This window comes from Triticum urartu, chromosome 6, assembly GCF_003073215.2.
Source record: "Triticum urartu cultivar G1812 chromosome 6, Tu2.1, whole genome shotgun sequence".
Lineage (NCBI taxonomy): Eukaryota > Viridiplantae > Streptophyta > Magnoliopsida > Poales > Poaceae > Triticum > Triticum urartu.
This window is the reverse complement of record NC_053027.1, coordinates 546248573-546261421: the sequence shown is the minus strand read 5'-3', so window position 1 is coordinate 546261421 and position 12849 is coordinate 546248573. Positions and strand designations below refer to the sequence as shown.

At 48.7% G+C, this 12849-nt stretch overlaps 2 protein-coding genes across 3 annotated transcripts; one reads left to right on the top strand and one right to left on the bottom strand.

Annotated features, from left to right (window-relative positions):
- Positions 1-4096: 4096 nt before the first annotated feature.
- LOC125515134 (alpha/beta hydrolase domain-containing protein 17C-like) lies at positions 4097-8062 on the top strand. 2 transcript variants are annotated; one of them, XM_048680574.1, is made up of 6 exons: positions 4102-4648; positions 5784-5820; positions 6566-6802; positions 6900-6947; positions 7380-7577; positions 7693-8062. In XM_048680574.1, the coding sequence occupies exons 1-6, from the start codon at positions 4353-4355 to the stop codon at positions 7705-7707; spliced, it is 831 nt and encodes a 276-aa protein (XP_048536531.1). In that variant the 5' UTR covers positions 4102-4352; the 3' UTR covers positions 7708-8062. The 2 variants fall into 2 exon arrangements, with proteins under 2 accessions (XP_048536530.1, XP_048536531.1); XM_048680573.1 differs by having other exon boundaries at positions 4097-4648; positions 7380-8062.
- Positions 7954-9854, bottom strand: LOC125515135. Its single transcript, XM_048680575.1, has 2 exons — positions 8833-9854; positions 7954-8482 (listed from the first exon to the last, which is right to left on the bottom strand). Exons 1-2 carry the CDS (start codon positions 9427-9429, stop codon positions 8420-8422), a joined length of 660 nt encoding a protein of 219 aa, XP_048536532.1. The 5' UTR covers positions 9430-9854; the 3' UTR covers positions 7954-8419.
- Positions 9855-12849: the final 2995 nt, after the last annotated feature.

Here is a 12849-nt window from a genome sequence, read left to right as displayed (position 1 = left end):
TTTTCTAAAACATCAAAAGAAAATTAAACTGTATGGACTTTGTGTAGGGATAGACGACATGCATGCGCACTATTCTTTGGTTTTCTCTCTCGCCTTCTGACAAAAAGTACTGGCAACATACCTGGCCATGGGCAGCCCGGCCCAGATGACCTGACGCGACCTGGCCTAAAAATCCCGGGCCGGGCTGAGCCCGAACATGCCATCGAGCCGGGCTTGGGCCTAAAAATTTAGTCCGTCGGGCAGATCGGGCCATGCTTGGGCCTGCGAAAAATGGCTTTTTAGCCGTGGTCGGGCCAGACCGACCGGGTCATGTCAGGCTTTTTTGGGCTCGGGCCCGATTTAGTAGGCCCGGTGGTCGGGCCGGGCTTAGGCCTGGGTTTTCAGCAACGGGCTTTTTTGGCCCGACCCGAGATATGGCTAGGTATAACTAGCAACAAGCCAAGGTGAGTTGACATATTGGGAGATTCAATTAGAAGCAATGTGAATACATAAAAAATATGCATACATTTAAACCCTTTGTGTGGTGGATGCTTCACCGGTATCGCCCTACTAACAATTCCTGCTTCCAGTGGATAATCATGTTTGCTTGGTACATTGAAATTTTGCAGGAAAAAATGTACTCATCTCCACAGACCCGTGGACTCGATGGGCGCCTTCGTCTTTGTCGGGGCGGCACAGTGGCCCTAGCCGGTGGTCGTTGAAGCACCAGAAGTTGAAGGTGACAAAGGGTCCGGAAGCGTGCTTAATTTGATCATCCCCTTCAAAGTTGGGGCGACGCATTTTCAGCACCCCCCCTCTTGCGGCAGTGATGTTTGTGACATGGTCGATCGTGCGGTGCTTCTGGTCCGAAGTCGCTGCAAAAATCAATGCACCAATTGCAGTACAATAGAGTTGTAATTCACTAGTTATTCCAGATGCTCGCCAAAGCTGAAAAAAACCAGAGGTTATTTGGATTCCTCGGAAACCCCCGCCTACATCACCATTCAATATTTCTTGCCCTACTATAGGCCAAACTACCTGAGCACTGGGTCCAATGTGAGTAGGATCACTTAGCCATGCTTCATAATTGGAAAAACGGGGGCCATGAAAGTACATGCCACTCAGCCAAAGAAAGATAATGGAAAGTTGCCCGAAATGAGCACTAAAGACTTTTCGAGAAATCTCCTCCAAATCACCAGTATGACTATCGAAAATAGAATAGTCCATTTATACAGAATGGTAAAGAGGGCTCCTCTATGATTATCAATTCCAAAAATCCATACAAATACGAAAGGGTATTTTATCCTTACCAACTGGATCTTGTTGCACCCGATAACAAACATTCATAAACCATTTCTCGAAGTACGTGTCCGGATAGCCCAAAATGTTCATATCTATGCTCCATTTTTAGCTCGGCCGGCCTTTTTCATAGCCCTCCGTAGGCAGGCCACGCCGAACCTGGCTTGCTCGACGGGGGATGCTAGGGGGGCACGATATGGCGAGGATCCGCTCCGATGACATCTGTTGGTGTGTTGGCGTGCTATTGGCGCATTTTTATTCTCGAGTTTCCATCGTCAAATCGACCGACTGGTGAGGATTCGCGCCATTTGTATCTGGTTTTCGCGTGGTTCTTTCCATTTTACCGAACGCATCTCTTCTTCTACAATGAATACATGAATCCCCGCCTCATCGAGGTGTCCACGAGACCAAAAGGAAAATTGGCACAGTTCGTACGCGAAAGTGGTGTCAAGCGGCAGCAGGAGGACAGGCGAAATGTTGCAGTGAAAAAGAAAAAAACACTTGTGCGCTTCCCTTCCCGGCGCATGGGAGATGGCGTCAACGAGGGGATCTCGAGGCGTGGCAGCTGGCGTGGGGCCGGGGTGACAGTGGGCTGGGCCCGCACGCAGTCTCACCAGTCATCACTCGGCTCGAGCAGAGCGGAGCAGTCACTCAGCAGCCGCCATCACTCCCGTCAGTCGGCTAGTCATTCGCCGCACGCAAACACCCAGAGAACTATCCATGCTCTGCTCTTCGTTTTTCTTTTGACCGAATCTTGACCACGTTATCACTCGCGGTTAATTACTTTTTCTTCTTCTATTTGGAACTTGTTTAATGGCAATTCCAACGCAGGACTCCAAACAGATTTCCGTTTTGTCCAGTTTTCGTTGGTTTGAGAATGACAATGGAGCGGTGTCCATCCGAATTTGTGGATGCGTCAGCCGTTTGCCCAATGGGCGGCCGAATTTCGGCCGCATCTTGTCCGGCTATATGCATCTTTTAGTACATTAACCAAATCTTAACTAGGCATTTAAAAAAAATCCAAATTCCATAACTGTTCTCATAAGTTGGATTAATATCTTTTTGATGCCTTCATTGTTAATCTGCGGATTCTCGATCTTGTATATTTCTTTTTCTTTGATTCTAAAGAAGTAGACGTTGCTTCCCATCAAATCTCATCTCTAGCCTCTATTCTAACAAGAAGTGCATGAGCATCTATCATATTTCGCCCAATCAATAGGTCGATGTATTCTTCTTCTCAATACCAGAATTTGCATCCATCCTACACACAATTTTGCGTGTGAGCCAAGAGCTATTGAAATTACGCCGAATCCGGAAACACAACCGAAGAAAAACAAGCATATACCTTATCTTTTTTGCACTTGATGAACACCACCCTGAATGTTTCGGCATGGTAGAAACGCGTCGAATGACCTGCCGCTCGTAGTCGTCGCACTTTATGAGCGGAAAAGGTGAGCTGAGTACCCGCTGGGCCAGCGCCGACCTCGGACGACGGCCGGGCGTATGTTTGACAGCGCCGTTAAGGCGGGGTAGATCCGAGCGGCTAGAGGTGGAGTACATGCCTGCATGCGACGCAGAGATGTTGCGGGGGCTGTGCGGTCCGGTGCCCGACCAATCCTTGGCTAGGCACAGCCCACCGGTGGCCAGATCCGCACAAATGAGGCGGCCAGATGCGCTCAAATCCGACGGCCCGACAGGACAACGACGCGGCCGAGACAAACGTCAGAGGGGTAAGGGTAGGGGTGGGCGGCAGGAGGAGGAAGGGGGTGCGCCGGGCAGGGGCTGGCCGAGAAAATGGCGGCCACGACAATGGCGGGGTAGGGTTCGAGGGGGAGGGGGTGGGGGCGGCTGGGGGAGAAAAGGGGCGCCTGTGTTCCCTGACGGGCGGGCCAGGGGAGGACACGAGCACGCGTCGCGCCCGTCAACGCATGTCCGTTTCGACGCAAACATGGCCGATAGTTGGGCCGGAAATGGGTCAAAAGCGAACGAAAAACAAACGTTTGTCCGTTTGCTCCCACACATTGGGTCGCATTTTGCATCAGTTTATCCTTAAACGGACACAACCGAATGATTTGGGGTCGTGCATTGGAGTTGCCCTATAACACACTCACGGCTAACTCATTCTTGGGTGGAATGTGCCTAGCATGTTCGTTACGGTACCTTGTCAGTAGCTTGTTCAGAAGAGAAAATGCAGTTGACCTATATGGTTGTTTCCTTTCTTCTTCTTTTTTATACCTTAGAAAATACACACACACGTTTGAGAAACAACCATCTTTTTTACCTTAGAAAATGCGCATACACACACATTTGAGAAACACCCAGTTGGTGGATGGTCATGGTAGTGGTACTTCAAGCACCAGAGATCAAACCAATGTTTTTTTTTTGAATTTTCAAACCAATGTTTGACGTTCTGTTTTTTCTTTAGAAAAACTTTCGATCTATCCATCAACTGTCAAGATAGCACAAAGGACATCAAAAGTCTTTTGTGGGTTCGTACACCACCTAGCGACGACCACAAGCACTGGAGTGAGCCGAAAGAGCGCCATCGTCATTGTCCCTCCCTCATCAGAGTCGGACAAACATTGTTGTAGACTTGTTCGAGAAGTCGTCTTGCCAATGACTATGAGCGTTCAGACAATCAGTCAATTACATCCATCACAAAAAATCAGTCATTGAAACACATGGTATTTCCTCCAATTAGCAAAAAAGGAGAGGGTATTTCTAGCATACTCTGTATACGTCGACTCCCGTACAGGCCGGGGAGTAGGATCTCTCGCTGTCTCCCACCCGCATTTCTCCCCGCATTTACACGCGCCCGTCCAAGAGAAGGAGGAACGGAAGTGGGCTAGTAGAACCCAACCTTCCCATCCATCCTCCTCCGTCGACACGCCACACAACCAAACCAAACCAGACCGAAAGCAGAGCGAGGAGGCCCGGCCAAAAGGAGCGGGGCGCCTCCCTCATAAGCGGAGGGGCGCGGCGCTAGCTGGCCGGCTCTCACGTTGCGGAATTCGGAGGGCCCCCACCAGGAATAGCCAGCCAGCCGTTCCCGGAGGGCGGAGGCGGAGGAGGGGATGGGGAACGTGACGTCGTCGGTGGCGGCGCGGCTGGCCTTCTTCCCGCCGGAGCCGGCGACGTACGAGGTGGCGGCGGAGGAGGGCGGGCTGCGGATGACGGGGGTGCTGCCCGACGCCAACGTCGACGTGCACGCGCTGCCCACCAGGGCCGGGACGCGCGTCGTCGCCGCCTTCTGGCGCTACCCCACCGCGCGCCTCACGCTGCTCTACTCCCACGGCAACGCCGCCGACCTCGGCCAGATGCTCGGCCTCTTCATGGAGCTCCGCTCCCACCTCCGCGTCAACATCATGTGGTCAGCCCGCCCCCACCCCTCCCTCTCCCCTCCCCGCCTCCGTAGCCTCTAGTTTCCCTCACACGGCCGCGTCATGCTCCCGCATTCACCTGCGACCTGCGCAATCGATATTCAGGTTCATCTTCTGCACTTCCGATTGGATTTGGCAGGCTGTTGGTGGTCGTATTCCTCGTAATATTCCGTATCCGGAGTTGTTTTCTGGCTCCAGCGCATGCTGATTCGGTTCGAGGAGGATTTAATCGGAGCTTCATCTTTGTCGTCTGCTAGTCAGCCAACCGTGAATAAATAATGAATTAGGTGGCGTTTGGAATTTTTTGATTGACCCGGAGAAGATCCGCTGGATAACTCTCTGCTGAATAGCCTGCTTCCATTTTTAATTTTTTTAAGTTTGATTCAGACACAATTTGGGTTTTGCTTCTTCGTGGAGATAATCTGCTCCAACCATATCCTATCCTAGTCACAGTTCCGGGGTAGAAACAAACAGCCAGTCGCCTACCTTTGATTATAGTACCAGGTCTGAGGTTAATTAATCCGGGGAGAAGATCCCAGGTTTTTCAACGGCTTCAATTATTGTAATACCAGTCTGTACCATATCATCAGGTTCTGCTGTGATGCTGATGCTAACGATTGCTCCCATGTGTGCTCTTCTGCTGATGTTGCTTTCAGCATTGTCAGTCAGTTAGTGGCCATCGATTCACCAATGACTATGAGCGTTCAGACGTCACCGTGCATGTGGCATAGATGCATTGTAAGGCCATTTGGTGTTGTGTGTTATAAGGGATCGAAGATATGAGAGTGCTGAGTATTGCAGTATACGGTTGTTTCCTTGTGGTGGTTGCACTGCAGATGACAACCTGCACGTTCCCTTTGGTGGGCAATCCAATAGATCTTCAAATTTGCGTTTTCTATGGGATATTGTCACATCTCATATTTGTGAGATTTCTTGCCTGCTGGATCTTGTTGATGTCTACTGTCTACTGCTTGACTTTTGAGACTTTTGAGTATTTTACACCAATTGAAAAGTAGTTTCTACCTGAATCTGATAGGACTGCAGATTTCTTGCCTGGTGGATCTTGCTGATGGGATTTTACTCCGACGAATCTACTAAATCTGTTTACTTGGTTTTCTTGTGCAGCTATGACTATTCAGGATATGGGGCCTCTACAGGAAAAGTAAGAATCTGAATCCCCAAGTAATTATAAGAACTCGAACGCGGTTCTCCTGTTGCTTAAATCTGCAGTTAAGCTGTCTTTTTTTGTCACGTCCCATTCCTACATAAACTCTCAAATTTTGTGATCATGATGTCCCCTGTATATGATAGTGCCACATTTTCATCAATTACTGACAACTATTGGATTGCATTGCTCCCTATCCTTTTCTCATAATCAGCTTTGTGTTCTTCGATAGGTGTGTGGGCACCCTTTCTTAAAAGCAAATAATAATTATTAGCCACTCCCATCTTTGTTGGCCTCATCTATAAAAGGACATCGGCAAATGGTTGGTCATGCTTTTTCATTCATATGCACTACAAACACCCCAAAAGTCATACTCGCTTTCTGCTATTCTAGTCCATGATGTTACCTTTGTTCTGGTTGTCATCCTTTTGACAAAGTTGCTAAAGTAAGGGACCAACAGCCCCAACACTTATCGGTTATCGGTCCCTACTCAAAACCTTCCTTTGGCCAATCAAATAATGAACTAGCATGTGTGCTTGTTCCCATATGCAATACATAGATTTTGTGAACTGTTGTACACTTACATGGGAGACAATTGTTGTTATAGCAGAATAAATGATAGTAGACATGTTCATGTGTATGCACTTATATATATTAGGTAGCTGAGTGGTACATTTTTCCTTGTGTGGAATACATAACCTAACTACGCTCCTTTTTTCGATCTTGTTTTCCGCTTCGGCAGCCATCGGAGTATAACACGTACTACGACATAGAGGCTGTCTACGACTGTTTGAAAAAGGAGTATGGGATAGGGCAAGAGGATCTGATCCTGTATGGGCAATCAGTTGGAAGCGGACCGACGTTGCACTTGGCCTCACGTTTGGAGAAACTAAGAGGGGTCGTCCTTCACAGCGGTATTCTGTCAGGCATACGCGTTTTGTATCCAGTGAAAGTGACACTTTGGTTTGATATCTTCAAGGTAAGTCTGGAAGTCTGGGTTATACGCCTTTTCACTTTGGTTCTGAAATGCCGGTCGTTTATTCTTCTAATCATCACCTTACTGCCAACGATTGCAGAACATCGACAAAATAAAGCAGGTCGAATGTCCAGTGCTGGTTATACATGTGAGTAGGGACTCACTTACCTTTTGCATTGATGTCCAGTCATCTTTTTCTCATAGCAAGTCTATCTCATTGATTCGTGTGTTCTGATGGAACTCCTATGATTTTGTTCCTTCCCATAAAGGAAGCTTATCTTCTCAGCCTTTGAAACTACAAAAATAGATTAAAAAAAACATATGATAGTTGCCACCACAAGAACTTGGTGGTGGTGTCCTGGACTCCTGATGCATATGGACAGTCTGCGTTTATTGGTGTCCCCTAGGAAGCCTGCTCCGAATGCAGACTTAAATATTGTATTTAAACGTCTAATTAGCTGGAGTTCAAAATGTTTGTGGTTTCATTATCTTTGTGCCAAGACTCAAGATTATGATATGCTTTATGGTCACTTCCAGCTGGATCTTTGCTTGATCTGGACTTTGCTGAATCACATTTCAGGGCACGGCGGACGACATCGTTGACTTCTCGCACGGCAAGCGCCTATGGGAGCTAGCGAAGGAGAAGTACGAGCCGCTGTGGGTCAAAGGTGGTGGCCACTGCAACCTGGAGACGTACCCCGAGTACATCCGGCACCTGCGGAAGTTCGTGAACGCGATGGAGAAGCTGGCGAAGGAGCGAGCGACAAAGGCGCCGCAGGTACCGCCGTCGAGCATGGGCGAAGTGAAACACAACAAGTGCTTGAGATTTGGGAAGTGATCGATGATCCTTGACCATGTCATCTCTCGCTAACTGTGTCGTTGCTCGCGTATAGACACTGATGATCTGATGGAGGAACGGAAGAAGCCAGTCGCGGCGGTGGTCTCCCCGTCGGGCTCCGATGACATGACACCGTGGGGGTGGGGGGAAGTGCAACGGCGTCGTCGCTTATCGCCGGTCCGGTCGGGGTTCGGGATTAGACAGGCTCCATGGCTGGAATGTGCTGGAGATGACTGAAGAGAAACAGAAGCCTAGTGGAGGAAGCATGCGGGAAATCATATATAGCCTGTTGTTGTTGGGTAGTGTTCAGTTGGGGCTCTCTCCTTTTTCTTTTTTATTCAGCCTGTGTATTAGTTGATGTGCAAAGAAGTGTCCATCACTCCTAATTGATTGCAAAGTGCATTGTGTGCTGTCAGGCAGTGGCATTTAGGTGTCTGCTTCATAGTTTCAGTTTCATTCTGCTTCTTGTCTGGGTTGCTGTGCTCAGTTCATAGCAGAGCCAAACAGGAGGAGGCAGGGGCTTAAACTTAACCTTAACCTGCCTTCACGACCAATTCTTTATTTTTTTCTAGAATAACAGCACGACCAATTCTTGGTCTAGGACAATGTGACATGGCATAATTAACCATGTCACATGAGAAGCTTGGTCAGTAAAACAAATGTCTTCTATGAACAGCGAATCCATTTCATATAAGTATCACATATTCACATGACTTGTGTTTGCTGTTTTACAGCAGAGTATTCCTTCAGCCTCTGTCAACTGGTCGCAACAAACAAACTAACTATAGGAGGTCCCTGAGAGTTGTCGTGGAAGGTGTCCTGGCAGTGGCAGTCTTCTTCTTCCCCTGGAGAAAAACAGGTCAAAACGGAGTACATCAATCTGAACTCTGTATTGTTCAGAAGCAACCATATATTGCAAGCCTACTCCCTCCGTCCGCAAATAAGTGTACTTCTAGCTTTTATTCTAAGTCAAAGTTTTAAAATTTTGATCAACTATATACAAAAAAGTAGTAATATATATGACATCAAATTTATATATTATGAAAGTATAATTCAAAACGGATCTAGGGATGCTAATTTAAGGCCATAAATGTTGCTACTTATTTTTATGAAGTTGGTCAAAGTTTTAAAATTTTGATTTAAGACAAAAGCTAGAAGTACATTTATTCGCGGACGGAGGGAGTACTCTGCATACCTGGCGGTGGTTCCTTCGGCCCGGGGTGGCGATGTGCATCGGCCGGCCGTGCTCGTCGTAGAGCAGGAGGCCGCTGAACCGCGGCAGCTCGCACCGCATCCCCATCAGTATCCTCCTCTGCCACACCGGCCGCCCCGGCGTCATCGCCGCCGACGCCGGCGTCCCGGGCACTATCAGCGGCGAGGCCGTTGTCGTCGGTGGTGCCATCGACGGCGTCCCGTACCGCCCCTGCATCACCGGGTCCCCTCGGCCGGCCGTCGCCGTCTTGCGCGTGGACAGCGGCGCACCCGGCTCGATCCCGGCGGTGCTTCTGGTACTGGCACTACCCAACCGAGGAGGCTGAGCCTGAGCACGGACCGTCCTGTCCGGCGCGTCCGCGGCTTGCTGCCGGCTGCATCTCTCCTGCCTTCTGGGTGCCACATTAGCAGGTGGTTTCTGGAGCTGCGGTCGGCCGGAGTCCTGCACCCGGAGCACGAGCGCCTCCGGCCGGCGGTCGCCCTCGCCCCTGACGACGAACAGCGCCGTCGGCGTGCCGCGCCTCGGCTCCGGGTGCCGCTGCTTGGCCCTCCGTCGCAGCATCGACGCGCACAGCCCCATGGTTACTCCGATAGTATCTTTTTTGTCTTTGGATCAGGGGTTTTAGACGGACGGATCGGTGCTTGCTGGATGGATAATCTGCATCGGTTGGTTTCTTTAAGGTGGCAGCGGGTGGAGTGAGCCAGGCCGGGAAGTAAGAGAAAGGAAGGAAGATTTCGCCGGTAATCCTCTTCTTTCTTTCCGGGCCGGTAGAGTGCTACTGCTAGTCTACTATGGCGGAGTTGCTTCGTGATCGGAGTAAGACAGGCATTGCTTGTGGCTGGTTCGGACAAGTGACTTGCGAGCGAGGCCCTATGCGTGTAGGGTGTAGCGTAGTCGGCCGGTGTGTTCCACTCACGGCCGCCGATCGACTCACCCGCCGCCGTGCCGGCTTGGGTGGCATGGGCTCCTAAGCTTCCTTGTGCCTTCCTTGCATGGGCTCCCAAGTTTGGTTTGGTGGCATTTGCACGCAAGTGATTGTGATGTGATGGCTGCTGTTTTCTGGTTTCGTGGGTGGAAGACAGGCTTCTCTTCGGCTGCATTTCTCCCTTTTTTTAACAGTTTTGCTAGAACTCATTTAGATGAGATTTAATTTGGTCTCATTCACCTTTTATAGTCATTGGATGTGATGCTATAAGATGCGTGTGTGCTGAAGTGGGTTGTATCCATTCTTATTTTTCAGGTGAATAAGATCAAATTACGTCTCATCTAGATGAGTTCTAAGGTACTCCCCCTTTTTAACACGGAAACCATCATTGAAAAAATAGATCCTGCACAACAGGCTTTAGTATTGTAAATATATAATCCATCGAAAAAGAACGGGTTATTCTGGAGTAAATTGCAAGAAACCATCACATTAAGGCCATGTTTGGTTCATAAGTCCTAGGACTTTTTCTAGTCCCAACTAAAAAGTCTCTAGTTCCTAAAAAGTCCCTCCCTGTTTTCATAGACTAAGGGGTGTTTGTTTCCAGGGACTTTTTTGTGTAGGGACTAGAAAAAGTCCCTCTTAGAGACTTTTTTACCAAACGGGTGGGACTTTTTAGGGACTAAGCTAGGGATCTTTTTGGGACTTCTCCAACAATGCCCTTTCATGCACCTATTGGCCTGCCACCCCATAGTGTTGTTTGATTGTTATTTTTCTATATACTAGAGGCAACATGGTCATTTAATAACCTCTAGGAAAGGACTAGGGACTTTTTAGTCTATGGAAACAAACAGGGAGGGACTTTTTTAGGGACTAGAGACTTTTTAGTTGGGACTAGAAAAAGTCCTAGGACTAGAGAACCAAACACCACCTAAAAAGTCCCCAGTCCCTTTCTAGAGGTTATTAAATGACCATGTTGCCCCTAGTATATAGAAAAATAACAATCAAACAACACCATGAGGTGGCGGGCCATTGAATGCATGGAGGGGCATTGTTGGAAAAGTCCCAAAAAAGACTCTCCTTGAGAGTCTTGTTCATTTAGTCCAAAATGCCTAGTTTAGTCCCTAAAAAGTCCTTCCCGTTTGATAAAAAAATCTCTAAGAGGGACTTTTCTAGTCCCTACACAAAAAAGTCCCTGGAAACAAACACCTCCTAAGAGCTAGGTTATCAGAAAACGTGACTTTACACTTTTTTGATAGAAACCACCATGTCTAGCGTAATCTTTTTGTAAATTGTTAGGAATTAATTAGTAGATTAATTAGTACATGCTAATTAATGAATAATCATTAGTAAACGGGTGTGCCCAACCCTGAATAGTCATGTCCCTTCTCTCTTTCTATAGATACCTCTTCTTCCCACCTCTTTTAAATGTATATATACTTGAGAGTCAATGGAAACCAGGACTGATTGTCCTTTCGCTTTCAATCTCGTTTTACTCTAACACATCATCAGCACTTGGACTCTACCGTGAGAGCAACTCGCATCAAGAGAAGGAAAGACAGGGGCCTCCACGGATGCGTTGGTGGCGCCACTGGATGCGGCGGTTCCATCTAGCGCTCGTGGCGGAGGCTTTGTATGGTGGAGATCGTGGACGAAGCTAGAAAAAATGTTTGATGGGGTCATGTCTATGACAGCGGGGTCATCTTGTCTAAATGAACAGTAATTAATACTAAACTACTGAAGGACTAATGAAGGATTACCTAATTTCTTTAGGGTCAATTGACCCCAATGCTTACATGGGAGCTCCGTCTGGATGCGTTGCAAAATCGAAGGAACATGCAACGACGGGAACTCCACCACAGCGGCACCCCGGCCGGCCTTTCCGCGTGCTGGCGGCGGAGACGACTGGGCGTAGTGCACGGCGCGACGGCAGGCTGCGGACGGCTGCAAGGCTGGCTGCGACAGAACGTCGGGCATGCATGCAACCAGGGATTACTAATTGCCGTAGTTTTATTCGTTCTGTGAGGAAGCAACGACTGACCATCCTCGAATGCATGTCTCGTTCGTTTGCTCTCGTTTTGATTAAACAAATATGCTAATCAATTACTATGTGATGTTTTCCGCATGCATATATTGGGAACAAGACCAACCCACGGACCGAAGGCAACAACTACGGTCACTACGTCGCTCCGGCGCACGGCAACATCAACCCGGCGGTGACCTCGTTGAGCACGCATCAACAGCCACGACGTAGTTCTTCCAAGACGACACACGACACCGTTCGTCCAGAGTGGCACTCTGGTGTGTACCGTAAAACACAGTGGCACCCTCAGACGCCACACCAGCGAGAGACGGCCAGTGAGACCCGCTGCGACTCCCGACGGCGCGTTCTCAGGCACCACTACCAGAAAACGGCTCTACGCCGACGGCCAAAACTATGCGGACGGCAGCCGTCGGCCTACTTGGATCTATGCCGACAGCCTAGTCCTGGCCGTCGGCTTACCCTTGCCGTCGGGCTACCCCTACCTACACCGACGGCAACCGTTGGCACAGATCAGCTGTCGATATAGTTTAACAAACGCCGACAGCTGCCGTCGGCATAAGTCAGTCGTAGGCATACATGTGGGCCCGGCGACCCCGCCCGTGACCAGCGGCTAACGGCGTCAAAGCTATGCCGACGGTCGGGACGGGCGGCCGTCGGCATACCTCAGCACGCCACGTCACTGATCCGCGGCGCAGATATGCCGACGGCAGCCGTCGGCATAGGCGCCACGTCATTGATCCGTGCCACGTCGCCCGCCTAAACCCTGTTGTATGTATGCCGACGGCATAGTTATTTTTTTACATGTGTTTTTTTACATATGTTTTTATGCTTTTTTTACATATGTTTTCATGCTTTTTTTACATATGTTTTTATGCTTTTTTTACATATGTTTTTATGCTTTTTTATGTATTATATGAATATATGTGTAGTTTGTATTTTTTTCATAGATTATGAATATATATATATAGTTTGTATTTTTTTTCGAGCACATTAATAATGTGCCGTCATGTTCTTTTGAATATAGGACATTATG